The sequence below is a fragment of the Antechinus flavipes genome, chromosome 4 (genome assembly GCF_016432865.1).
Source record: "Antechinus flavipes isolate AdamAnt ecotype Samford, QLD, Australia chromosome 4, AdamAnt_v2, whole genome shotgun sequence".
Taxonomy (NCBI): Eukaryota; Metazoa; Chordata; class Mammalia; order Dasyuromorphia; family Dasyuridae; genus Antechinus; species Antechinus flavipes.
The window spans coordinates 128,786,713-128,814,032 of record NC_067401.1 but is presented as its reverse complement, the minus strand read 5'-3'; the positions used below and the strand labels follow the sequence as shown (position 1 = coordinate 128,814,032).

Sequence of the window (27,320 nt, the reverse complement as noted above, 5' to 3'; positions counted from 1 at the left end):
AAAACTGACATTACAGCCTGCCTATTCTTACTGGCAAATGGCTTGTCTTATTTTCATATGTGGACTGTGACTCAGAGCTCCCACATTGCTAGAAAGCCTAATTGTCTGTTGTTATTCACATTAACTGAACATGTGACCCAGACTGACATTCTTCAAACCAGTCTTCTCCACCCCTCTTTTGGTCACTGCCAAATGGTGCCAGCTTCGTCCCTCAGAAATAATGTTTACTGTGGGAAGGTAAATTTTGACTTTCCAAAAGGAACACTAGCACCTTTATTTATCCTTGGCTTCTGGTGTAATGAAAAAGAAGACACTTAATCTCATGCATGTTTCATATACATATTTATAGATATATTTCATGTACAAAGTTACATTCTGAACCCCAAGGATTCAATAATAGAAATAAATACTGAAATATCTAACATTTCTAGATGAGCTCTTTGCTCATAGAAACAAAGCCTCCACCTCAAAACAGGCAAAGAACCACTGTATGGTAGTGGTACATGTCAGGTTACAGAGGCAAGTAAAACTTAGAATATGATGTCTACAACAAAACTTAAAAAAAAAACATAAATGTTTAAAATATGTTTTATGAGATTGAGAAATATGCAACTGATTTAACAAAGGAAACAGTTTTGTGAAAAAGAAAATACATTTAGCATATAGAAAAAGCTCTGAAGGGCAGCACCAGTGGTGACAGAGCCAGGAGGCATATCTCTGTGGAAACACATTATGGTTTCCACTGAACTATACTTAGTTTTCTCTTATTCTTCCCAAGTTGTAGACCAGGGGACTCAACTCTTCCCCCGTCTCAATGGGGTACATCAAGAAGAATTGTAAAGAAGATTAAATCCTTTGGTAATTTTCATAATACTCACAGGGAAATAAATATTCAGTTACACAGCATTGGAAAGATGAGGCTCTTTAGAATGGTTAGTAAAATAAATCAGAATTTTTTTTTATTGTTGGTAAGGCAGCTTATGTTAAAAATGTTGACTCTCTTCTACTCTTTATCTGTTCAAATGCAGGAAGACCTTTACAAAAAAAAAAAAAAAAAAAAAAACAAACAGCAGTTTGGAGAATTCATTTTCACCTGTGCCATGCAAACATACTCATTCTGACAAAGTTATGTGCTGCATATTTTGTGCTCCAAATGTTTTCACACTACCAATAAGCTGCATCTATTAAGATCCCTCTTTCTACGAAATGTAATCCACATGAGACTGACACTCATCATATACTTTGAAGATTGTGGAGTTCCTAGAGCGGATGCTACCCAGCATGCTCACGATGCCAGCAAAGAGGCAGCAAGAGCACGATACTCAGTGTAACAAAAAGAGAATTCCCCATCAACCCTTATTTCTTTCAACAGGGTTTCTGTAGTTGTTGTTGCTGTCTTAAAATTAACAGAAAAACTACACAAGGTAATAAATTCTCTGTCTTACCACACACTCCCTGTGGCAGTTTTACAAGTATTGTTTTGACCCTTTTCACTATGTACCAGAATGCTCTGACTTGGCAGCTCCTTCCAGAAAGCTGTCAACACACAGGGACAGATAACCAGCCATCATTGAGGTCAAAGTAGTAATATATTTGACTAAAATTTTAAATTTCTATAGAAAATCTTGGAACCCTGACACCCAATCTTGACACCTCCAATACCTAAGATAATTTAGCAGTGCACTATATTAGTTAAATGCTTTGGATAACACTTGAGAAATTTGCATTTCTTATGTTAAAGTCAACAACACAAAAGAGGAGCAATCACAACATCTACCCTTTTCATCATTAGTGGTTTTTTCAACAGTTCTTTTTGAACCTTGATTTCCTAAATTCGAATTTGTCACACGGACCTATGACTGTTTGATCATCATTGAATGGGGTAAAAATCTGGGATACTAGTTTCCTGGGATTTAACAATTCACAAGTAGTTTTAATTTTTAAAAACAAAGACATATCAAACAATTTGTGAAAAAATAGCCTTAGTTTTGGTGATCTAGAAAGTGACCAGAAAACTCAGAAACTGAATGCTTTTGAAAATGCAAATTTTACTAAAATAGTCCTTCTTCCTAACCAACTGAGCAACAGTTTTACTGTACAGCCTCTATGATGATTACATACCTATAACAAAACGGTTCCTAAAGCCCCTGCAGGCCATTAAAAAACAACTTACCTAAGCATTTTGGTGCAACAAGTCATTGGCAGACATAACGCGCTCTTATAGTTTTCAGATTTTTCTTTGCATGATAGGCTGGGGGTGAGAACCTGTCTGTTCAGAATGCTTAGGTAGTTTTATACATTCTTCTGCTTTTCCCTTTTTGAAGCAGTTAGTAGAATTTGGGACATCTACACTATTGGTTTACATTTTAAAAAACTATCACTTAATTTATCTCTGCTTAAAATAACAGAGAAGGAAAAGAAACTATAGATTATACACTTTAAAAAAGTTAAGGTGAGAACCATTATTGCAGCATTATGGTTTTAAAAACCAATCAAGTGAGAAAAATTGGTGTTAGAACCAGAATGTTTAATCTGGTTAAAACAGAAGAAAGAGGGATGCCCACAGTGAATGAAAAGATGTAGTATCAATTTAAATTAGGAATACAAATTGGCTTGGTTTCCCTCATGCAATCTTTCTTCGTTAACCATGGCCTTTTTTCATCTCCATATGGTGCAAAAACTTGTGTTATTTACATCTAGAGTGCCAAGTGCTAGCTGTTCTATAGTTTTATACATACAATAGAAAATACTTTCTCTAATCAGATCTCCCAGCTGGTAACTCTACTCCACTAATTTTACAGCTTTAATCTTATTCACAGATAAGACCTCTTCAGAAACAAATGGGAAAGAGGTGAATTTACATGGGATGAAAAAACAACTAAAAAAGCCAACAACAACAAAAATACCCCACCATCCCCTGTACAAGGAATACAAACACAATTTTCCTTTTTAAAATCATCTCAGTGCTGAAGAACCTTTTTGAGCCTTATGGTAACACATGTTCAAGACATACCAATATGAAATTGGGAGAGACTGTTCTCCAAATAACTCGGGAGATTCAGAAAAACAGTCCTCATAAATTTTAGAGCTCTAAAGAAGTCAGAAACATGAAACTTTTATTTAAATAACATAGTCTTAATTTCTTTAATACAAACCCAACCCCCCTAAAATCTGATGGAAACGACAAAGTTTTATATACTATATATAAACAAGATTTGTCAGATTTGAAAATGAAAGTTAAAGTAATTTACACTTTGTTTTTTGCCCTCCAAGGACATTTAGATAAATCCAGATGATTCCACCTGTTATTAGTTTTTGTCAGCTTTATATTACACTGGGAAAAACTTTGCTATTTTACTCAATAGGATAGACAATTTAATTTATCAAGTGTTTTCCATCAACTCCATTATTAGTGACAGCTAAAAAGTGATTCCATCAAAAGAAGTGAATTATGTTAGATTGTGGTGCAGTAAACCACATGTGGATTGCTTACTATAGTTTACCAGTTTTGAGAAAGTAAACATTCTTTGATTTGTTCATAATACACTGAAGTTGCCTATAACACTGGTGTAGTAAAACAGCTAGCTCCTGTATTGTTATGGTAGGACAGATTTCATAATATAAAGTTACCAGGAAAAATGCTCAAACATTAGGTAGTGAAACTGATTCCACAAAAAGAGCATTAAATAAAAAGGGGTGGGGATGGGGGAACCATGCAGAAGAGACTTCTCTCCTCCCCAGATGTTTCTGCTGCATTCATTCACTGCCATGCATCACTTGCCACACTATCAAGTGACTTCTTTCAGCTTTGGCTACCGAGGGTTCAAGTGAGAGGGCATCTCCCAGGAGTTCTGAATCTCCACCTTCATCACCTGATGGAAAGAGACAAGGCAGATTCAAATAAGCTAAATGCACCAAATACTGGCAGAAAGAAGTGTTGCCAGCCTAACAGACTTGTCATTTCTGCTCAACCCAATAAACTTAAGCACAGGTCTGTTTCCCATCTTAATGTACACAACAGCAACACCTTATACAACAGAGGAAAAATATTAATACAAGCCACTGTGAAACCATAAGAGTTAACTCATTTTCTAGATTAGTTTTGTAAAAGATGGTCTGACTATAACATGTTGAAAACTAATCTTAAAACAATGGCATGCCGACATCAAAAGCAACTTCAACCAAATTGGTTCGGTACATGCCATCTCGAAAGGACAGAGTTTGAAAATGAGTGGATGCCCATCAATTGGGAAATGGTTGGACAAATTGTGGTATCTGAAGGTTCTATAAAAAATGATGAACAAGCTGATTATAGAAAGATCTGGAAAGATTTACATGAACTGATGCTGAATGAAATGAGCAGAACCAGGAATACATTATACATGATAGTGCAAGAATGTGCAATGATCAACTATGAAAGACTTGGTTTTTCTCAGTGGGTTCAGTGATCCAAGGCAATACCAATAGACTTTAGATTAAAAAATGCCATTTGCATTCAGAAAAAAAAAATTATATATGAAGATTGAATGTAAATCAACACATGCTCTGTTTACTTATTTTTTCTGGTTTTTCCCACCTCTTCCATGGTTTCCCCCTTTTCTGATTCTTCTCTTCCAACTTAACTCATAAAATGCATACTAAAAACAAATTTTAAAAAATTGTGTGTGTGTGTGTGTGTGTGTGTGTGTGTGTTGGGGCAAGGGGCGAGGAGGAAGGAGGGAAGAAGGGAAGAACAGAAAAAGAAATTTAAGTATCCAATTGTTACCGTATGAAACTTTAAATATGGTATCAGCTAAATGCTTGTTGGTTACTTTAGATTTTTTTTCTATGATTCCTAGTCCCTTAATTAATATTCCTTGATTTATCTGTGTATGGTAGTAATCAAGGAATGGGAACGCCAGTTAAGTTTTTTTATTTGGGGGGGGGAGGGAGGAGGGAGGGTACTTGCTGAAAGCAAAGTCATTAAGTCAATTAACATTTGTTCAAGTATCTACCAGTGCCAGGCACTGTGATTTAAAAAAATAAGATGCCATCCATGTTGTTATTAAAAGGTCACTTGCAGAGTTTTTTTGTTCTTCCTTATCCACTTACTCCATGGGTATGCTTGCATATTGAATACTGATTGATACAACTAAACTAAATATTACAGAGCACTATCTCTCTGAAATAACCTAATGGCAACTAGCATATTAACTTTTCCAGGATTTCAAACAGGGTCTCTAAAAAATCCCATATCAATGGATACTGGAGATAAAAAGATACCACTCATTTTCTTGGTTTGGGAAATTTCAAATCTTAAAAGGTAATATAGTACATGGAGAATACAGCTGGACAGAAGAAAGTATTGTGATTCTTGGAGCAGTTGTTGAATAGAAATGAGAAGAGCATCTAAATAGCATTTGACTTATTCCCTTTTAAATCACAAACAACTCCTCTTTGTACGCCCGCATGATGGCCTTTTCATAGGATACTGGAATATAAATGTTAAAGGCAAAGGAGAATAAAATAAAACTTCTTCAAATATTTGTAGAAGCATGAGAAGGCATTTATATTAAGAATTAACTAATGTTAAGAAGCAGTTTGGCTTTCAACACTTTGCTTTTGATAATACAATAGATCCAAATAGGAGACAGAAAGGCTGGGAATAGTTCATGCTGAAGGGGTTGTGGAAAGAGAGGTATATTCACAAATTGTTGATGGAGTACCGCACTGATAAAACCCATGTTAGAAAGCAATATGGAAATAGGCAAATATAGACTGCTAGGCATAATCTGGTCCCAAAAGGTCAGTTGTTTAATTTTTTTAAAAGGCCACATATACACCAAAATATAACAATACTTTTTGTAATACCCAAGAACTGAAAACAAAATATAGATCCACTAAACAGGCTGTGGTTCAAGAATGAAACAAATATTACTGTGCTTGTTAAGAAACAATGATTATGAATAAACAAAATCATGGAAAAATTAAATTCAACAGCTACAAAGTAAACCAACCAGGACCAGCAATTAGGAAAATGACACATAAAATGACTATAGCAATATAAATTTTAAGAAAAAGTCTTCTTTCCAATCATATTAAGTTACTGAAACAAAGAGTCCATTTAGTATCAATTTCACATTATTAAAGAAGTACCCCCGGGGGGGGGGGGGGAGAGGGGGATTGGAGGGAGGAAGCGTTAGGCTCAAAAACAAAGCTTTAACTATAACCATCAAAAAATCAGGTAGTAATTATTATTAAAAACGATCCCATTTTTCTTTTTTAAAAAACGTTTCCACATTTGTCATGCTGCACAAGAAAAATCAATTCAAAAGAGGGAAAAATGAGAAAGAAAAAACAAGCAAACAACAAAATGGTGAATATACTATGTTGTGACCCACACTCAGTTCCCACAGTCCTCTTTCTGGATGCAGATGGCTCTCTCCACCACAAATCTATTGGAACTGGCCTGAATCACCTCATTATTGAGAAGATCCATATCCATCAGAATCAATCATTGTATGATGTTGTTGCCATGTACAATGAACTCCTGGTTCTGCTCATTTCACTTAGCATCAATTCATGTAGGTCTCTCTAGACCTCTCTGAAATTATCCTCCTGATCGTTTCTTACAGAACAATAATTAATATTCCATAGCATTCACATACCATGACTTATTCAGCCATTCTCTAACTGATGGGCATCCACTCAGTTTCCAGTTCCTTTCCACTATAAAAAAGGGCTGCCACAAACATTTTTGCACATGGGGGCCCCTTTTTCTCCTTTAAGATCTCTTTGGGATACAGGTCCAGTAGAGACTGCTAGATCAAATAGTATGTATGCAGTGTTTTATAACCCTTGGGCCACAGTTCCAAATTGCTCTCCAGAATGGTTGGATCAGTTCACAACTCCACCAACAATGTATTAGTGTTTCAGTTTTCCCATATCCCCTCCAACATTTATCATTTATCATTATCATTATCTTTTCCGGTCATCTTAGTCAATCTCAGATGTGAAGTGGGAAATTTAGTGATTTAGAGAATTTTTTTATATGACTACAAATGACTTTAATGAGTGGGTTGTATTTTTATACATTTTGAGTCAATTCTCTAAGCCTTTATCAGAAACCTTAAATGTAAAACTTTCCTCCCAGTTTTCTGCTTCCCTTCTAATCTAGGCTTCATTGGTTTTGTTTTGTACAAAATCTTTTTAATTTAGTATCATCAAAATTAGCCTTTTTGCATTTCATGATGTTCTCTAGTTTTTCTTTGGCCATAAATTCCTTCCTTCTCCACAGAGTTGAGAGATTTATAGTATTACCCTTTATACCTGCATCATGAATCCATTTGACTTTATCATAGTAAAAGAACATTAGCTGTTGATCAATGCCTAGTTTCTGTCATACTATTTTCCAATTTCCCCAGCAATTTTTGTCAAATAGTGAGTTCTTATCCCAGAAGCTGCAGTCCTTGGATTTATCAAACATTAGACCATTATAATCAGACTATTGTGTCTTGTAAACCTAACCTATTCCACTAATCTACTACTTTATTTTTTAGCCAGTACCAGATTGTTTTGATGACCACTGCTTTATAATATAGTCTTAAGACTGGTACAGCTAGGCCACCTTCCTACACATTTTTTTTCCCACCAATTCCCTTGAAATTCTTGACCTATTGTTCTTCCAGATGAATTTTATTATTTTTTCTAATGATTTCTTGGCAGTTTGTTAGGTAGATTAATTTAGATAGAATTGTCATTTTTATTATATTAGCTGGGTCTAGTCTATTCATAAGACATGTTATTCTTCCAGTTGTTTATGACTTTGTGTGAAAAGTGTTTTGTAATTGTGTTCATATATTTCCTGGCTTTATTTTGGCAGGCAGACTACCAAATATTTTATATTATCTACAGTTACTTTAAAATGGAATTTCTCTTTCTAATTCCTGCTAGTGGACTTTGTTGGTAACATCTAGAAACATCTATGATTTATAGATTTATTTTATATCTTGCAACTTTGCTTTGTTTTTTATGATTTGCTAAGTATACCATCATATCTCCAAAGAGTGATAATTTGGTTTCATTACCTGCTCTAATTCCTTCAATTTCTTTTTTTCTTCTCTTATTGCTAAAGCTAACATTTTAAACAACAATATTAAATAGTAATAGTGATAGTAGGCAACCTCGTTTCACCTCCAATCTTATTGGCAATTCTTCTAGTTTATCCCCACTACATTATGATGCTTCTGATAGGTTTAGAAAGAACCCTACTTATCATTTTAATTCCTATGCTCTCTAGTGTTTTTTAATGGAAGTAGATGTATTTTGTCAAATGTTTTTCCTGCATCTACTGATACAATCATATGATTTCTGTTAAGACTGGTTAATGATATGGTTAATCATGCTAATCATTTTCCTGATATTGAAACAGTCTTGCATTCCTTTATAAATTCTCCTTGGTCACAGTGTATTATCCTGGTGATAAGTTGCTGTAATCTCTTTGCTAATATTTTAAGATTTTTGCTTCAATATTCATTAGGGAAATAGCTTATAATTCTCTTTCTCTGTTTTGACCTTTCCTGATTTAGGTATCAGTGCCATATCTGTATCATAAAAGTAATTTGTTAAGACTCCTTATTCCCCTATTTTCCCAAATAGTTTGTATAGTATTGGAATTGTTCTTTAAATGTTTGGTAGAATTCACATGTAAATCCATCAAGCCCTGGAGACTTTTTCTTAGGGAGTTGATTAATAGCTTGTTCGATTTCTTCTCCCTCCTCCCCTCCCCCCCCCCCCCTTTTCATGGAATTATTTATTTAATTTTCTAAACTGCTAATTTGGTTTTCTTCTTTCCTTTTTCTAATCAAATCAACTAAAGGTTTATCTTGTTTTTTTCATAAAACAGTTTTTTTAAACTTTCAATTTTATTAATCTCTTATTTTAAGAATTTCAAATTGGGTATTTAATTTGGGTTTTTAATCTGTTCTTTTCCTATTTTTTTTAGTTGCATGCTCAACTTCTTTCTCTATTTTACTCATGTAACTATCTAGGTATATAAAATTTCCCTTAAGACCTGCTTTAACAGCCCCATTTTTCAAACACTGACCCATTTTCCAGCTTATTGTTTCTGCCAAGAGCTAGTTAATCTACTTTTTAATTTCACTTTTTTTTTGAGCTCAGCATGGAAAGAATATTTAACTTGAAGAATGAAACTTGAATTGTATTTCCTATTGTGACAAGGTTATGAAATTTTTACAAAATGATAATCCAAACAGAGCCAAATTTTTTCCAACTAACTTAGTCAACAATTAGAAATGGTTTCTACTGATACACCCAGAAACAGGGCATTACCAAACTTCATACTGGGCTTGAAATATTAACTTAAATCCCTGACAATTTCATATTAGAACCTGTGACCACATATGAAATACTGGCATTAATGTATGACTCCCAAAGTCCTAAGCCCTTAATTCTGGATCAATATATGTCCTAAAAATAGAGAACCTTCCAACTACATAGTCTGAATTTCTTTCGATTCCTTTTGGGAATCAGTTGTAGTAAATTTCTAGTCCACAAATTTTCTGATTGGCTCAAAGTATCCCTTTGTTTGTATTAAAAAAATTCTATCCCCAAACAGATATTTTTTGCTTTAAAGAGAAATACAATTTTTTTTTTTTTTTTTTACTAAGTTAAAGATTTAAAATTCTACTCTTTATATCCTGTGACACCTAGGATAAGTCAATGTCTCTGGACCTCATTTGTAAAATGACATTAGACTAGCTAACCTCTGAAGTTTCTTCAAGCTTTTTAAAAAATCAATCTTATGCCACAAGGATCTCCTAAGTGGAATGGTTTCTTGATTAAAAAGATGGCTCCTGCACATAAAATTCCAACTGAGAGATCTACATACTCACCCATTCTGAAATCTATATATCCTTCTCCTCCACTAATCACAAGCATGGACTTCAAGGGATTCTGGCTGGATTCCTGTGTAGGTGGTCCTGGCTTGTCACCTGCTTGTTCTGTGCTATTGCTGTTGCCACCAATACCGCCACCACCAGCACCAGCACTAGCACTTGGTGGACTGACTACCTGACCTATTTCAGATAAGAACAAAATTAAATGTTACATACACTAGTTGGTTTTACTAACAAACAGAAAGCATAGGTGTTTTCAGAGCATGCAGAAATGCTATCAGTATGATTTAATATGAGAATACTTAGACTGTTCTCATCTAAGAAGTTTCTCTTTTGGGAGCCTGGCTATTCAACTGAACTCAATAAGTAATTATTCAGTACCTAACAATATATAAAACATTGGATTTGTTTTAGGTTTTCTTCTAGTTATTTCTTCAGTCCAATTAAATTCCTTTAATTACTGAAAAAAAAGAAATGGGGTTTTCCATGACGTAACAAACCCCATAGCTTTTCACAAGTGTGTCTATATCCAAATAAATCTAGAAGTCTATTTATAAGTAGGAATTTTTTAAGTTGACCAACTATGAAAAACAACTTTGGGACTGGCATAGATGGTCCAAAAGTCACACAAAGAGAATCATATGAACTATCTCACAAGCAGAATACATCTCACCTGGTACTGCAACAAAGAATTTGACAGCATCCCGATGGCCATGGAAGCAGAGTTGAGCATGTGCCATTGAGCAATACGGTATAAATGTTCCTGGAGTTACTTTATCACTATTTTCATCACCATACACACGGATTACACTTCCAGGACGGTTTCCAGGTCCTATTGAGGTTTTATTTGCTAAAAATAGAAAACCAAATACCAAATATTTTCCCTTGAAAAATCTTGTTGATGTGAGAGGTTATTGGTTAATCCTTATGGTATCATCTAAAAAGCTACAGCCATTAAGATAAAATGAGACAGAAGGGCAGCAATGCCAATTCAAGATAGAGCTGGGAAAAGAAAGCATGCTAGTTATTTTAAAGTACCTCAGTAAATGGATTAGGGGATTTGCCAGTCTAGCAGGTATAAAAAACTTTACAAATCTTGTAAAAAAACAAAACAAAACAAAACAAAAGCAACCAAAAAAAAAAAAAAAAAAAACAAAACAAAAAAAAAAAACAAAACCCACCTCTTTGTAACCAAAGAGATCAAATGTTACAGCTGGTCTTAAAGTGTGTTCTTTCATTTAAAAAGTACACCAATTTAAAAGCAGATTTGCAATGGACACCTGCTTTTTATAGTAAATTCTTTTTCAGTAACAAACAGCAGAATACTTCCCTCCTCTAGCCAGAAAGCAATGTAAAAAATAACCAACTTGCTGGCTGGAATTTGGCAAGGTAACTTTAAATCAGCTAGACATACAAACTACCCCCACTCCAAGGACTAGTCAATGAGTGAAAGAAACATGACTGATAACAGGAGTAAACAATGTAGATTAATGAGTTTTAAAAGATGGTTTCATGTTTTTACTGGAAGAAAAACAAAGATTGGATGGAAGTTCAGCTGCAACAAAAGATGATACAGACTAAACTGCTGAGCAGACTTGGTGGCCGTGTAGCAAACAAGCAAACAAAGACAACACTGCTGCAGCAGTGCCTGAGAGAGAATAGCATTAGGGACAGAGGAGGGGATTGATTCTAAGTGAAACACAGCCTCGGAGTGGCCATGAGCAGCCCAGAAAGAGAATTAGCTTCAGGATCTGCACTTACCCCTCAGCCCCAGTAAACGTCCCTGGTGGAGGATTACAGCTATAGTGAGAAAGGAGGAAAGGGGAAATGGATAGGTATATGACAGTAGAGGAGAAGGAGAATGTGAGTTACTTTCACATCTTGGTATCTAATGAATTAGAGCTCAAAAGCTCTTTATTAAATTAATAAAATCCCAAAAGGAATCAGAGAAAGCAAAACAAATGGAAGATTTTCAAAAGTTCAGGATATAGAAAAAAAAACAGTGTGATCATTAATTTTACTCTGTTTTCAATGAATCTGAATTGAAGATTAGGAATTCAATATACTGTTATACCAGTTTTTCCCCTTTCACTCTTTTTGTAAAAGAATACTGCTCAATTAGATGAAATTGCCCTCTATAAAGTATTAAAAATGGGCAAAACCTAGGATCCCTTATCAAAAAAAAAAAAATAAAAGAAGGTGCTTCATTTAAAAAAGTGACACTTGGGGCAGGCTAGGTGGTGAGGGTCTAAAGGCAGGAAGGCATTCATTCAAATCCAGTCTTGGACACTTGATATATTTGTGTGATCTTAGGCAAACTAACCCTGAATACCTTGCCAAAAAGAAAAAAAAAGTGCCACAAAGTCACAAGGCTTGGCTTTAATCAACTCCCTGATCACATGATCTCTATTAGCATAGTTACCATAGAGCAACACACTGATTTTTAGCAGATAGTATTCAATTTACCAAAGATAGAGAGCATCTACTATATTTAAACACTATCCTTCCACAAAGAAATGGACAATTCAATACCATAAATCTATGACTTCCAACAGGGCAGGGAATTCAGAGTTCAAACATCAGAATCTTGAAGTGTTTTCAATTTAGTTGTTTTTTAAGGTAGAATAGGAAGGAGAAAAGATACAACAATCTATATTCTAACACATCCATCTTGTGAATTTTTACAGAATGTGGTACTTGGCTGCCTTCCTTCTGTCCCTCTCCAGGAATCATAATTGAATGTGCAACATAAAAACACTTATTTAATGGATGAGTGATGTAATGGAACACAATATGAGAAACACACAATGCATGTGCTATTCACAAAAATCATTCCAATCTTGCCCAATCACAGCACAAAACATGCTTTTTCAAACTCAAAGAAGAACCTGTTGATTTATAGTATTTCATTATACACTTTCCAAGAGAGAGAGAGAGAGAGAGTGTGTGTGTATGTGTGTGAGAGAGAGAGAGTATATGTATGTATGTGTGTGTGTGTGTGTGTGTGTGTGTGTGTGTGTGAGAGAGAGAGAGAGAGAGAGAGAGAGAGAGAGACAGATAGAGAATTTAAAAACCTAGACTTGGCTATATGGGAAACATCAAAATCGTTATTAGGGAATATTTTAAAATGCACATTCAAATTATAAAGCTGAATAGGAAAAGGGACTAGCCTAAGAAAAAAGTGCTCTAAAAACAGTGTCTTAAATTTGAAAGGTGGCTTGGGGTAAGGGGGGGGAGAGGGAGCACAGGGGAAGGGAAAGGGACACGCACAGGCATTTCTAATAGTAAAATATAATCATTTCAAAAAATTAATCCTGGCACATGAAGACTATTTACTGGGCATGGGTATATTCACAAATGTCATAGCTACATACATATAAAATGCTAGATTTTTGCCCGCACTTTATTTTTGGAGTGATTATAAATGCACTAGGATCACAAAAGGCCTTTACTTGAAATCTGGAAAGTAAACACTTTGAAATGATGATTAGTTCCTAAAACATTTTACAGAACATATACAATCTGACTTGTTATCCAAAATATACTTACTTTCTGTTAGTGGGATGGAGATAATGACACCATTTCCTGTCCCTACCCATAAACGATTACAAGATACCATAAGAGCTGTGATTCTCACAAAAGAGAAGCCCAATTTTCCAGTACCTATACAAATAAAAAACATTTTAAAAAATTACCTATACAGATATCAATTCAGCAAGGAACAATACACTCTAACAACTGTATGTCAAGACCTACGAGAGATGCTAGAATACAAATATAAAAGTGAGATAGTTCCTATTTTCAGGAATCTAATATCCTATTAGTAGATAACATGTTCAGAAACATGTAGTTATAGGATATATGAGAAAAAAGCACAGCAATGAGGTGGGAGAGCACTCCTGAGGAAAAGCAAGAGTGTCTTGAAGGAAGGCAGAGCTAAACTATTCCAGGACTGGGAGACAACTTTTGCAAAGACATGGAGGAGAGCACAACGATTCTTAAAGTTGGAGACAAAATATTTGGAGAATGAGGGAGTGAAGATGGAAAAACTGGCAGAAGCTAGATTGTGAAGGGCTTTAAATGTAATACAGATTTGCATACAAATGCAATGGGGTTTCACTGAAACATCATAAGTATATGATTGATATAAACAAACTTACACTTTAGGAATAACAATTTGCCTATTTGTGTGGAGGGCCAGTGGTAAAGAGGAAAGCCTACAGGTACTAGAGACCAGTTAAAAGGCTATTGCAATAGACCAAAAGAGAGGTGATGAGGATATGAACTGGGATATGGAGAAAGTAAAGAGAAAGGGAGATGCAAGAGATGTTGAAGAGGTCAAATGAATAAGAATTACTAACTAGGTGAACATTAAGGGTTAGAGGAAGAAAGTAGAAGCAATTAGTCAACAACCAAATGTCTTATTATATGCTGAGGACATAAAGGAAAAAAAATGACGATGAGAGAGAAAACAGGTAACTGATACCTACAGAACAAACAATTGCATACACACAGTGCATACAGTTTCAGGGACTGGTGAGATGAGGAAAGGAGCACAAGCACATTTTGTAGAAGGTGGACTCAGAGCTGAGTGGAGGGAAAGATGCTACAGACACAGGAAGCAGGCCAAAGGCTAGGGATGAAGGGCTGTGCCCCAGCAGACTGGATCAGAGTGTAGAGAAATTAAGTAAGAAGGAAGAGTCGTGTCTGAGGTTGTGAGTGTGGTGACAGATCAACGGCTGGATCACTGACAAGGAAAAGTGAAAGGAACTCAGGAGGACCTCAAAATACAGCATTGCTCACTGTGAAGACAGAGTTGAAATGCTAGAGCCCAGAGTACCCGATTAGCCCCCAACATCCTGGCTTTGTCATCTATCTCCCTGGTGCTGCCCTCAACAGAAACAGAGCCATGATGGGGTGGGAATGAGGCAGTTTTAGGAACAACAATGAGATTTTTTTTTCAATATGCTGAGTCTGAGATGACTATAATCCCTCCAGGTGAAGATTTACAGAAGGAGACTGGCAATCAGGACAGAGATAAAGACTGAATATCTGAGAATTGGGAGTTATGCGCATAGAGATGAAAACTGAAGTCATGGGAAATGCTGTCATCACCAAAAAAGAGAGCACAGGGAAAGCATAAGGCCAGGACAAAACAGCACAGGACAAGTACAGAATTCTATAGGAGAGACCCAGCAGAATCACTGGACAAGAATTGGGCAAGAGAAGCAGGACAGCTGACATGAAAGTGCTGGAGGAGAGAGGATTATGGAGGAGGAGGCTGGAGAGAGGTTAAAGAAGGTAAGGGGGAGAGAAAGGATGGGGTTTTAGAAATAGGTGACCTCAGAAATAGTAGTTTCAGATGAATGGGAAGGTATGGATTAATGCTACACAAAAATCACGGCATCTGATTACATATTTGGCTTCTGGTTGTACTGTACTGTACTTGGACTTGTAAGTGTAATTGAATTCACCTTAAAACAGCTCATATGCCTCAGATCATAGAGTTAACAGAAAAACAAATTCACAAAGTAGCTGGCATCCCATTTATCAGTTGGGAGGGAAAATATAGTTAAATAAGAGAACTCAAATCAGGACACAGGAACAGTGTACAGAGTGTTGTATGTGGAGTCTGAAAAATCTGAGTTCAAATCCAGTCCCAAATACTGAATAGTTATTTAACCAAGAACAAGTTACTTATTCAGTCTCATTTTTCTTATCTGTAAAATGGGGAGAATAGCAGCACTTATCTGACAAGCAGTTGTAAAGATTTGAAATAATATAAAATGTAAAACTCATTGCAATAATATTAAAATGCTACACAAGTAACAGCTATCTTTGCTGGCTATGCGTTTCCCTTCTTTATCTGAAGCTATCTGAAACTTTTGGAACGTATTAGAAATCAAGTTATTTTATTTTAAACAAAAGTTCAGGAAGTTCCTATTTCTACATTTCTAGAGAATGTCTGCAACTATATGGAAGTTGACAAAAAGTTGTGGAAGTTGATAAGATCAATTGTACAAAAACACTTAAATAAAAACAAAACTAAAGCCAATTTATATTTTCATAAAATCATTTCTACCTATAAGACTAAGCTCTACTGATGAGAATAGCTTATATACATTTATATATCTTCAAACAATTTTAAATTAAAAATTCTCCCTCCATGACATGCATAACATGCATGATTTTTAAAAGATAAAGGATGTGGAGACTTACCTAACATTTTGCTCACATAAGGTTCAATGTCCACATCCTGCAGATGCTGATATGTATGTGCATGATAGAGACGGAGAGTAGAATCCAAACGAATTGAAACCCACACACCATCACCAACCCATGCCAGTTGTCTCACTTGGCTCTCTTTCCTTGGGTGAGCATCAAATGATTTCTAGAAAAGATGATTCAAATGTCACAATTATTTTGACTATAAAGAAGAAGTTGGATTGGTATTATGTTCTAAAAGGTGGGCAAAAACTATCATTTATAAAAAAGTGGTCACAGTTCTGGGATATAACTACTCCAAGAAAGAGCACAAGTACATATAGGTGACAATTAGACACAGCATAATACACTTCAACAATGTGCATTATCAAAGATAGGAAAACCATATTAAGTATTTAAAAGAAATTCCCCCAACTGTGAGACACAATGTGAGAACACAATGGAGTGACACACTCCAGTAAAGCAGCCCTACAACAAGCAAACACAAGAAAAGAACCTGCACATTCAACATATGACAATCAGAGAAGAACAGAATGTTAGCAAAAGAGAGACTTTTGCAATCACACAATCAGTCATAATTCAGCTACTGTACAGGAATAAACTGAGTCCTGAAAGGGGAACAAGACTGATGACTTTGAGATTAATGCTAATAAAAAGATGTGACCAGAATCTGAATCTTCTGAGAAGCAATTCAGTGCTTTCTTTCTTTTTTTTTTTTTTTTTTTTTTTTAAAACCACTGCCTCTTATATGTCCTCCCTAATTCAAGAATATCTAGGTGAGTTTAGTCTGGAGAAGAGGGAGTGGCATTGAAGAGATCTCATTTACTTCACTGACACTCAGTATATCACAGTTTTATATACTGAGGGCAGTCTGAATTGGAAGAACAACCATATTCAGTCACTGGTCTCCAAATAAGAGTCCCAATCTAAGACAACTTTTTATCCATTGCCTTTCAGGTAAGGGAAAGTTTAACACTAGCTGCTTGGCCACTCGGTCAGGAATTCTTTGATTAACCCATGATCAAATGGGATAAACTGAATCAACTCAATGAATTGTGTATGTATGTATGTATGTATGTATGTATATAAGGAAGGATAGGAGGAGGGAAGGAAGAAGGAAGAGAAAGAGATATAAACAGACAGAAATAGAGTGTGTTTTGGGGAAGAGTTAATAGAAAATCAAAATATCAGTTTTAAGAGTATATAAACATATACTTATATGTAATAAGTATAACTTAATTGTTGATATCCTCTAAATAGGAGCTACATGTCCAATGACCTGAGGAGTAGACATTATAGAAGAACCCAATTATAGAAATCTTGAGAGGTTTCACTAAAAATTAAATCAGAAGAAAAAAAGGAAGAGATATCTAAAGAGGAAAATAGCTCACAAATTATCCTTACACAGTTAAGTGAAAATAACAAATAAACAAAAAAGAAGGGAAGGAAATGAAAAAGAAAAAAAAAAAAAATCCCCTTGAATACAACTGAAGCTTCTGCAACACTAGGGGCAAAGGATAAGGAGCTACAGAAATTCTAAAAAGGAACTTCATAAAATTCTCCAAATTAGATCTACATGTATTTCAATGACTTCAACACAAAAGTGGGTAGAGAAAATGGGAGAAAAATATTCTGGAAAACATGACTCAAGAGGGAACTACACAGAGATCTCATAGCAATACATCATAAATACTTTCTTCAAGAAAGGTGCTGGGAGGTTCTCTATATAGTAAACATCAAGGAATGCCAAAAATGAAAATGGTTGTAGTTTAATAGAGAAGAAATGATTGGCTATTAATATATAGTCATTTCTAAATTACCTGTCCACGAACATCAGACTACACAAGTTATAAAGCAAAGATTAAAATCAGTAAGAGGAATCAAAATGAGAAAACAATAAAGTGGAATCATGGTAATCTCAACCTGACATTTAAATGAGACTCTGATGTTAGAAAAAGAAAATAAACATGGACTAAGACAATTACCATTTCTTAAGGAAGCTACAGTATGTAAAACAAATCCCCTCAGAAAAAGTATGGTAACTTTGTGAATCAGAATATGGTAACAGAAGCTTAGATTATAAACTTGTTTATAAAACCTTACAGGGAGGAGGATGGGAGATTAAATTAAGTATGACTCCCAAGCAGAAGGAAGTAATGGAGGGAGAAATAATTTAAGAAGGCTTTGAGAGACAAAACCAAGCCAAGTTATTTATCCTTAAGAATGACTCTGTAAGGACAAGAACAGTAAAAATGTTAAATGTTCTAAATCTTATCATTGACAGTGTAGCTTCCGTATGTGAACTCTACCATCACAGTTCCCTATATTCAACATCATGAACTAGTGGCAAAAGCAATAGAAGACTGAGTGAATAAAGAGTGAGTAGGCCTGTGCTGAAGTCAACTCCATTGTGAGCATACCTATAGAGATTAGTCCTCGAGATATTTTTTAAAAGAGAAGATACCAAAAGCAAAGAGGGAAAAATCCAAGGTCTCTTGGGTCAGTAAAATTTATATTTCTATAAAACTGATGATACATGCAATGTGTCAAAATCATACTAAAAAGATGTAGCATAAGAGATATTAATGATCATAGGCCACCCAACAAAGTTAAGTCAAGCATAAATTAAGGAAAAGCACACTAGTCAAAGAAATTTATCATTACCATGGTAACATCCCACTGCAAAATTCAAATGAAAAAAGTAGTCCCTACAGAAAGCCAGGTCATCCAGATGATCCTTGTTGTGGATAATATTGTGCTAATTGCATCAAGACCCAGAACTTTGCAAGTCTTCCTAAATAAAATCAAGAAACACTGAACAGAAACAGAAAGAGAGAAAGAATTTCTACTGTCCAGACTATGATATGCAACTGATGGGATAATTTTATAATAGTAAGTAGATATTATGTGTAGACAATGGGTGAGGTTGAGAATCACTGGATTGCTTTTGGACAACTATCCTAAGCTTTTAAATGCTACGTTTCACTGTGAAATAGCTTTTTTGCACCAGCACCATTCTGGCAATGGTATATGACTATGAATTGGAGACTACTAGTCTCTGAAGAATTAAAGTCATGAATTAAAATCATGAAATGGATGTGAATGAACTACCACATATTAAAAATGAAGAATTCTGCAGGAGCAGATATGAGCAACATAAAAGATATCAAAGATATCATCATTCAGATAAGAAAGGAAATGAGACATGTCAGGCAGACAGTGATGGAGAAGGCAGGCTATTCTGCTGAGGAATTGCCCACATGGCACACTTGAATCTAGGTAATCCCAAGAACTTGAGAGCAAGATGTGCCACAATAAGCAGAAAAGACATCTCTGGTAGACTGATGAGAAGATATCAAAGTCTTATGCAATGACAAGGCATGGATGAACTGTGATCTTCATGACCAGGGAATATCAGAAATACCCACAGCTAGTGCCTCCTAACTTATTTAAGTCTGAGTCGGCTCTATGAATCCGTTATCACACACAAGATAGAGAACTTAAAAAACAATATTCCCTGATAAAATAAAACAGCAGAACTGTTCAGCTACACTTTTCATGCATATATAAGTTGTACATTTTGATTTGATATTTGGAAAAGTTCTTTACATGTCACCTCATCCTCACATAAACCCTATAAGTACTAAACCCCCTTATATAAAACCCCCCAAATACATTTCTACATATAAACAGAGCTAAAGATACACATATAAAGCAATCTTTTTCTCTTCTAAATACAAATTACTACAATATTATCCTCCCTAGCAAGGAGAAAACTGGCAAAGATATATGAAGAAAACTTCATAGAACAACTGGAAGATATCTTTAAAGCATACAAAGAAAGAGAAAAATTATTTATCCTCACATTCTTTAGAAAACAAAAATAAAGGACACTGCATTAGCAAATGATGGGTTTTATAACTTGCCTCTATTTTCATGGCCTTTGGTTGAACCACATAGATTTTATTCCTATAGCCACACCAGACTTTATCATGTACCACAGTCATGCAACGGATTGAATGGTGAGGACGTCCTAAATCCAAAAGGTGATAGTTTGACAAATCCCACTGACCATCTTTAAAATAAGAAAGAGAACAAAACAATATTTAATTGAATAATTAAGTTGTCATGGGGGGAAAACATGAAAAACCCCATGTTTTTGGTAAATGTACTATTATCTCATGCATATCTCTTCTGCAAATCACATTCTATTTATAAATAGAAAAATACCATTTGAGTTTACAATTCTAATAGTTGAAGAAAAATTACAAAATACATATAAATTATTTCAACATACTCCTCTGTTTGCTAGCACTAAAAGAAATTTCTTTTAGTTGATTCTCACTTATTCAGACCATTACAAAGTGATCCATGAAAGTAAAGAATGCTAAGTGCTCTGTCTATGGTGAATTTAGGGTTGGTTTTCCATCTCCCAACACCACAACCTTTTAACCTTTGGACCTTGAAGACAGAATTGACTGCAGTCATTCAAAAAGAATATAATTTATTATTTGAAACATGGAAATGATAAAACTCCATCCCACGAACCAAAATCTAGTTTGTTTTCAAACTGGACTTAATTCTTAGTCAAGTAAGTTCTCTTAATAAAATGGATCCTTTTTTTTTTTTTTAAAAGACTTTGGACAAGAGTAACAAAAATACCTCCACAAAATCTTTAGCCGAATAAAAGTGTGGATTCACAGACAGGCCACATGGTTAATAACCTCTTCTCAAGAAACAAACAAATTTCGGAAGTCCTTTAAAATTTGGAAAATTCTTTCCTCATAACAATCCCATGGAATCTGATACAAATATTATTCTCATTTAACAGAGGAATAAACTGAAACTCATTTTATAGAGGAAATAAATTGATAACATACCCAGTGCTAGAGGTGCCATCTGGTGCTGATCTACTGATTCCAAGTTTCAAAGTTTCTACAATATTATGTGGCCTTCTAGATGCAAAAAGCTTAGGGGCTTACCCGTAGTCACACAGCAGGAAGCTTAAGAGCTGGAATATCTGACTTAGTGTCACAGGTGCCTCATATCTTATCACCTGTTCTCTCTCTTGTCCCAACACAACCCCCAGAGATAAGGTATTGTATATTTGGCTACAAAACTAAAGACAATGTAAATATATTTTACTCTGATACAATACTATGTAAAGTATCATTAAAACAAATAAAAAGAAACCAAGCATCTTTATATATGATCCCACACAACATAATTATTATTTCACAAAGATTTCCCCCAGATTTTTATTTCTTAAAATATGAAAAGGGTATTTTTCATGTAAACACAATGCAATGAGATAGATCTGAAAACATTTTGACTATTTAGATAGCAGAACAGAATTGCTTTTCAGCATCTTATAAGAATCTGTGCAAATAATATGAGTAAAAAATTCCTACCAACTCCTCTATGAAAAATTGCTAGTGTTCCATCAGCCAATGCAACCAATACAATTCCTTTCACATGTCTGCAAAAATAAACACACAAAAATTAAGTATACTTAATTCCTGGGGGAAAAGGGCACCAAATATTACTGAAATTCCTATTCAAGGTGGGATAATCAAGGTGGAATTTTTGTTATTTGAAAGTAAACTCCATAGAAGTTGTCTGCAACCTGAAAGAGCCATTTGTTCTCTCACCATCACAAAGCACTTATAATATATGGAAAGAATTTCAGTTTTCTTTCATTTAAAAAACTCTGTGCTCTCTCTCTCTCTTAAACTAAGAATTCCCTTTTATTTCTATGACTTCAAATACATAATGAATGTGCCTTGCTCAAATATATAACGAATGTGCCTTGCTCCTGATAGAGCACCATTGAACTAAAAGTTTATTTAGGCTAGACACAGATTTTTAAAGATATTATAGTGATTAATATATTTTAATGTGTTCAAGGACTGACTTTTTAGAACTTTATTTATTTTTAGCAGTATTTTCTTTTTCTAAATACATGCAAAGATAGTTTTCAGCCCTCATCTCTACAAAACCTTGGGTTCCAAATTTTTCTCCCCCCCATCCCTTTTCCCCTTCTCTAAAACAGCAAGCAATCCAATATAGGTTAAACATGCAGTTTTTCTAAACATATTTACATATTCATCATGCTGTGCAAGAAAGATCAAAAGGGGGGAAAAAACACAAGAAGCAAAAACAACAACAGTAAAGATACGTTATTTTGATCCACATTCAGTCTCCATAGTTCTCTCTGGATGTGGATGTGAATGTGGATGTGGATGTGCACTTTCTATAACACTGGAAAAACCTTGAATGATTTCATTGTTGAAAAGAGTCAAGTCTATCACAACTGATTAAACGATAGACATTTTAAAAACAAGTTTTCATAAAATAAAACTTACACAATACTGAGAATTGAATCTTTAAGTTTTATGGAATGGAGACATTTCCTCCACTGAGCCACTGATGAATGGACATATAAACTGCAAGAACAAAGGCAAGAGGATTAGATTTATACCAAGTTTTAAGCAACTATTCTTATCTAGCCACTGACAACTAACTTTACTCCCAGAAAAAAAGCAAACAACAGAAAATTTAAGAATAATGGATAGCTGCTTTTGTGTTATTCTAAATAAGGAAACAGTGACAGGGGCAATATCGGAGTTATACAGTGCTCTGTGAGCTGCCAACAGAAGCCCCATGACAATATGGAGGGGAGAAGCCAAGCTAGTATCATGTGCTGGTTGCCATCAGCCTCTCTTTATCCCCCATTACAGAATCTCTGTCTATGATGGATGCTGACCTTAGAATGAAAAGGGGACCTCTTCCATGGTGATCCTTGCTTGGGAAAGAGCATCATACCATAAAGAGACCTCACTCTATTACCAACTAAAAAACCTTCCAAACTGTAAACTTTCCACCCTACAGAGCTTAGACAATTCAGTTTTAGCTTTCCTTCATAAACATTCTAAAAGCTTTTTGTTTGGAATCAGGCCTTCCCTGTTGCCAAATATATTCCTTTTTATTTCTGGTATTTCTTGCTCAAATTCTAGCCTATATGAATTCCTTCTGCATTAGGAATCTTCTTTTGTATTTAAGATCACCCAAATTTAATGTTTAACTTGCCATCTTTTCCAAGAACATTGTTATGTAATAATAGAACATTTTGTGACAAAGGACCATATGGTTTACCATTTAGAATCAGAGCAAACACAGTTACACAGTCAGCTTGTTTCACAATCTCAGTATTTGTATATATGTGAAATTTTCTTTCAATTAATATAAAACAAACTAGGTAGAGCTATCATATTGGTACCCAAGTTATTGCCCCCATTTCAAGACAAGATTAAGAAGAACAGTTAAAAGCCATAAATAATCCAATATTAAATTTTTGCTTCTTTACTCTTACCATCCATTCTGTGCTCCAAGCCACATGGTTGGTAAAAGGCTACTCATTTTCTGAGCTTCCTCTCGCACCAGGTCTTGTTCACTTGGCAATACTGTTATTTGATCTTTATATACATCTGATTCATTGCTAGGAAGAAGAAAAAAAAGAATGAAAATCATAGGCATTGCAGATGATAAATGAAATTTTCTAGAAAATGAACATTTCGATTCTTAGTCTGTTAATGAAAAACCACTATTTAAAAAAAAAAAAAAAAAAGCCAAGGAAACCCAAAATCAAATGCCATATTATATCAATTAAGACAGAAATAGCATTAAAAAGTCAAGATTTAGTTGAATATGTAACTAAGAAACAATGAAAACAGACAGCAACCATATCCTAAACTGCAATTATAGTTTTAATGCAGGAAATTATTGAAAGTTTTATGATAGATTTCATAAGGCTCTAATCCAACATTCTTTAAAATAAGGACATTTCTCAAAACATACAAAGGTAACTACATAAGTACTTTTCAAATGCTTTTAAACTTGTGAATCAAATGAAATATCTAAATTTTGACCAAAGAGCCCATACTTTTAAAATGAGCACTGATTAAATTGAAAGATTTAATCAGGGCAAACATGATATGAGAGAGAGAAAAGTTATTTTCCATTATCATCACCTACTCTATTTAAAAAGTTAACAAATATAATTTATTACAGAAGAGATCCAGTTTCAATAGTGCCCTATTTCTTCCTTGAAGAATGGGAGAAACGAGTGGTAAACTTATTTAACCAAGAAAAAATTAGATCCTTTAAGTAATGCACAAAATGACTCAAAATGCTCTCCTGTGTTTCATTCATATGAACCTCCAATCTTCAAAAAGGTAAAATTTTGAAATGGCCAAATATATAACTGGCAAAAGGTGATAAGAATGGCTTAAACAATATGTACATACTGACTAAAATAGGAAAAGAAAAAAAAAAATTAATCACAAAAAGCTATAGTAGCGGAGAAAATGACCAAGATGATCAAAACAAATACACAACTTTGAAACCAGATTAAATACCTCAGAAAGAGAAAGGAGAAAACAGTTAAGTCCATAAAAGGACAAAGGGGAAGAAGAAAACTGAAACAGTAGGAGCAAATCAAGGATGATTAGTCTCTTACAACAATGACAATTAGCAGGATTTCCACTGCTTGAGAGTTTTGGGCTATTTATATCTGAGTTTTTCTTCAAGTTTCATAACATACTGGTCTATTTTTAAATACCTTGAATGATATACAGGAGATCCTTCCTCAGTATGTTGCACCCCCAAGGGATCTGTAAAGACATGCTCTGTATAGACTCCTGGCTGAGTGAGATCCACAATATCTTCCCCCGATCCTGAATTTCCTTCTGTTGCTTCAGTTGCTTCTTCTGCTGTTGGAATGGTTTCATCTGCCTCAATATTTTCTGCTTCTGTTTCTATAATATAAAATGGAAGTAAGCAATTTTTTTAGGGAGCTAAAAATTGTAACTTCCATTTTGTTTCTATAATAAATACTTCCTTGACTATTACTATTCCTAGCTGGTGACATTTTTCTACTTACTCTTCATTTTTATGATCTGGACCTGTGATTTCCCCATCAAAAGCAAGTATATTACCTCTGTCAATGCAGATTGGCAACTAATCAGCGATTTAGTTTTAGAGTTGTCTGAGGTACTAAGAGGTAAAGTATCTTGCTTACAGTTCGACAATAAAATGTGACAGAGAATAGACATGACCTCAAGCCACCCTGATTCCACATCTAGCTAATGTACTACATTATTACATACCTTTCATACTTTCTTCGATTGAGTTTTTCAAAGTGTATTAAAGGGACATTCTTTTGAAGAATTAAATTAGATACAATCTTTTCACCAAACTAATCTGATTTATTCCTAATTCTTTCTAATCATTTTCAATTTCCCTTTTATAGTACTTTTAAATTTGATGATTCTTATAAGTGACATCAAGAGTAGCTAAGACATCAATACAGTTAAGGGTAGCTTGAGTCTCTACCAATATAACAGAGAAGTATTGGCATACCTGGTGGTTTTTCTATTACTGGGGAAGAACCATTGATATTAGGTGAAGCAGCTGGTACTATAACACCTTCTGCAGTACAACCAACCACAGTGATGCCTCCCAACAAACTGTCTGTTTCTGTTGAACTGTTACTGGTCATACTTCCACACAAAGAGGCTTTGTCCACTTGACTAGATTCTGTGGTCTCTTCTCCTACAGGATAGTCTGTTTCTCGTGCCCCTTTTAGAAAGAGAGAGAGTGAGAGAAAGAGGATTTTGTGATACAAAACAAGAGTAAGAGTACATCTACATGTAACAAAATAACAAAGTATTCTAATATGCAATTTTCTAAGACAGTGAGGTTTTTTCCCTCCCATAAAGGAAATAATCTCAAAAATTCAAATTACAAAAGATAATCCAAGTTGATTTTTAGTTGCTGAGAATTATGTTAATAAAGGCCAAATTGAGGGACCAATCAATACAAATCCCATCCTTCTCCACTGCAGATAAAGAATAACTCAAAATGAATCAGCACTTTCTGGATTAAAAGTCACAGAGAAACTGAAAGAGTATTTGTGTTGGCTAAATTTGTTTTATGGTCACTCCTCAAGGATTTATTTAGTTGTAAAATACCATTTTCTCAAAGTAATGAGGGTTTCTGGATTCACTACACCTTCATCTTACCTGGGACACTTGCAATACAAAGAACATGGGAGTTGCAAACAGTGAAACTGTCAAGGATGTTGCCAGGCTGATTAGCATCAACAACAAGAACTTTGGAGGCTGAGTGAGTGCTGGTGCAGATCCAGACAAGACTGGATAATTCTTCCTGATGTTTTAATTCCTTCTGTTGCTCCTATATGGGCAAAGCAAAATGAGAAGGCAGGGGCTGTAAGAAGCATATCTACTACAATGAGAGGCTATCGGGCTCCTATTCTGATGCAAGGCAATGTTATCTCAGGCTAATTATTTGTGGTATTTAGAAAACAGATTAAGAAAGAAATGAATGGGTTCCTTTAGAGCAGTGGTCAGGAGCCCTTTGATCCCTCTGCTCACCTTAAGTTCCTGATCTAAGCGGTCCAAGCTGCTCTGAGAGGCACTACGTTGCTTGTTGTCTTCTGTGTCCAGAGTTGTCACATCATTATAAAACACACTAGCTCCAACAACAGAGCCACCATCTCTTGTCTTCCCACCAGACAAGTTGACACCAACAGCACACCACAGCTAAGGGGAAAAATAAAGGAGTAGCTAGTTTCTCAAATATTTCTATCTTTCCAAATCTTTCTGGAATAATTATTATTTTGGATAAGATTTCTTTAACCTAAAATCTAAGGTCATAGCAAAAAAAGAAAGTTTATTATGCACAAGGTGTTATTGTATTCACTAGAGATTTTTTCTTCTTCTATAAAGGAATTCAATAATTTTCGTGCCTAGAATATTAGGAAACCATGAACCTACCTTCATCGATGTATCTTTTTCATCTAGAGGTCTAAGATAGACAGGCACAGGCAAATTTTTCATCTTATTTTCACCCTGACCATTTGCTACCTATTAAGAAAAAAAATTAATTAAAAAAAGGAAGTTATGAGATAGAATGGTGTATAACAACTCAGTGGTAAAAGCACTACTTCAAAGTAATAACTAATTCATGGTACTTGCTGTCTGTGTTTAGAATTCCCTAATTATTTCCTGAAACTCAATTTCCTGAACCTGAACCTGGCTCTTTGGTTCTGATTTGAAACATAAAGAAATAAATTCATTAGACAACAAATAATTTTTCTATTTCTTATTTAATGAGGAA

General features: G+C 34.8%; 1 protein-coding gene across 8 annotated transcripts in view; it reads right to left on the bottom strand.

The window, feature by feature from the left end:
* Positions 1–325: 325 nt before the first annotated feature.
* Positions 326–27,320, bottom strand: part of SPAG9 (sperm associated antigen 9) — a 150,625-nt gene continuing 123,630 nt past the window's right edge. For 6 of the 8 annotated variants that reach the window (XM_051994269.1, XM_051994267.1, XM_051994274.1 and 3 more), the window contains 15 exons: positions 26,978–27,067; positions 26,576–26,743; positions 26,204–26,375; positions 25,542–25,760; positions 24,742–24,937; positions 23,494–23,619; positions 22,487–22,567; positions 21,533–21,600; positions 20,048–20,196; positions 16,116–16,287; positions 13,446–13,559; positions 11,658–11,696; positions 10,570–10,746; positions 9,894–10,076; positions 326–3,872 (listed from right to left, as the gene is read on the bottom strand). In XM_051994269.1, coding sequence (XP_051850229.1) covers positions 3,757–3,872; positions 9,894–10,076; positions 10,570–10,746; positions 11,658–11,696; positions 13,446–13,559; positions 16,116–16,287; positions 20,048–20,196; positions 21,533–21,600; positions 22,487–22,567; positions 23,494–23,619; positions 24,742–24,937; positions 25,542–25,760; positions 26,204–26,375; positions 26,576–26,743; positions 26,978–27,067 — 2,070 coding nt within the window. In that variant the 3' untranslated portion in view covers positions 326–3,756. The remainder of the gene's footprint in view (positions 3,873–9,893; positions 10,077–10,569; positions 10,747–11,657; positions 11,697–13,445; positions 13,560–16,115; positions 16,288–20,047; positions 20,197–21,532; positions 21,601–22,486; positions 22,568–23,493; positions 23,620–24,741; positions 24,938–25,541; positions 25,761–26,203; positions 26,376–26,575; positions 26,744–26,977; positions 27,068–27,320) is intronic. The other 2 variants (XM_051994268.1, XM_051994271.1) reach the window with 1 other exon arrangement.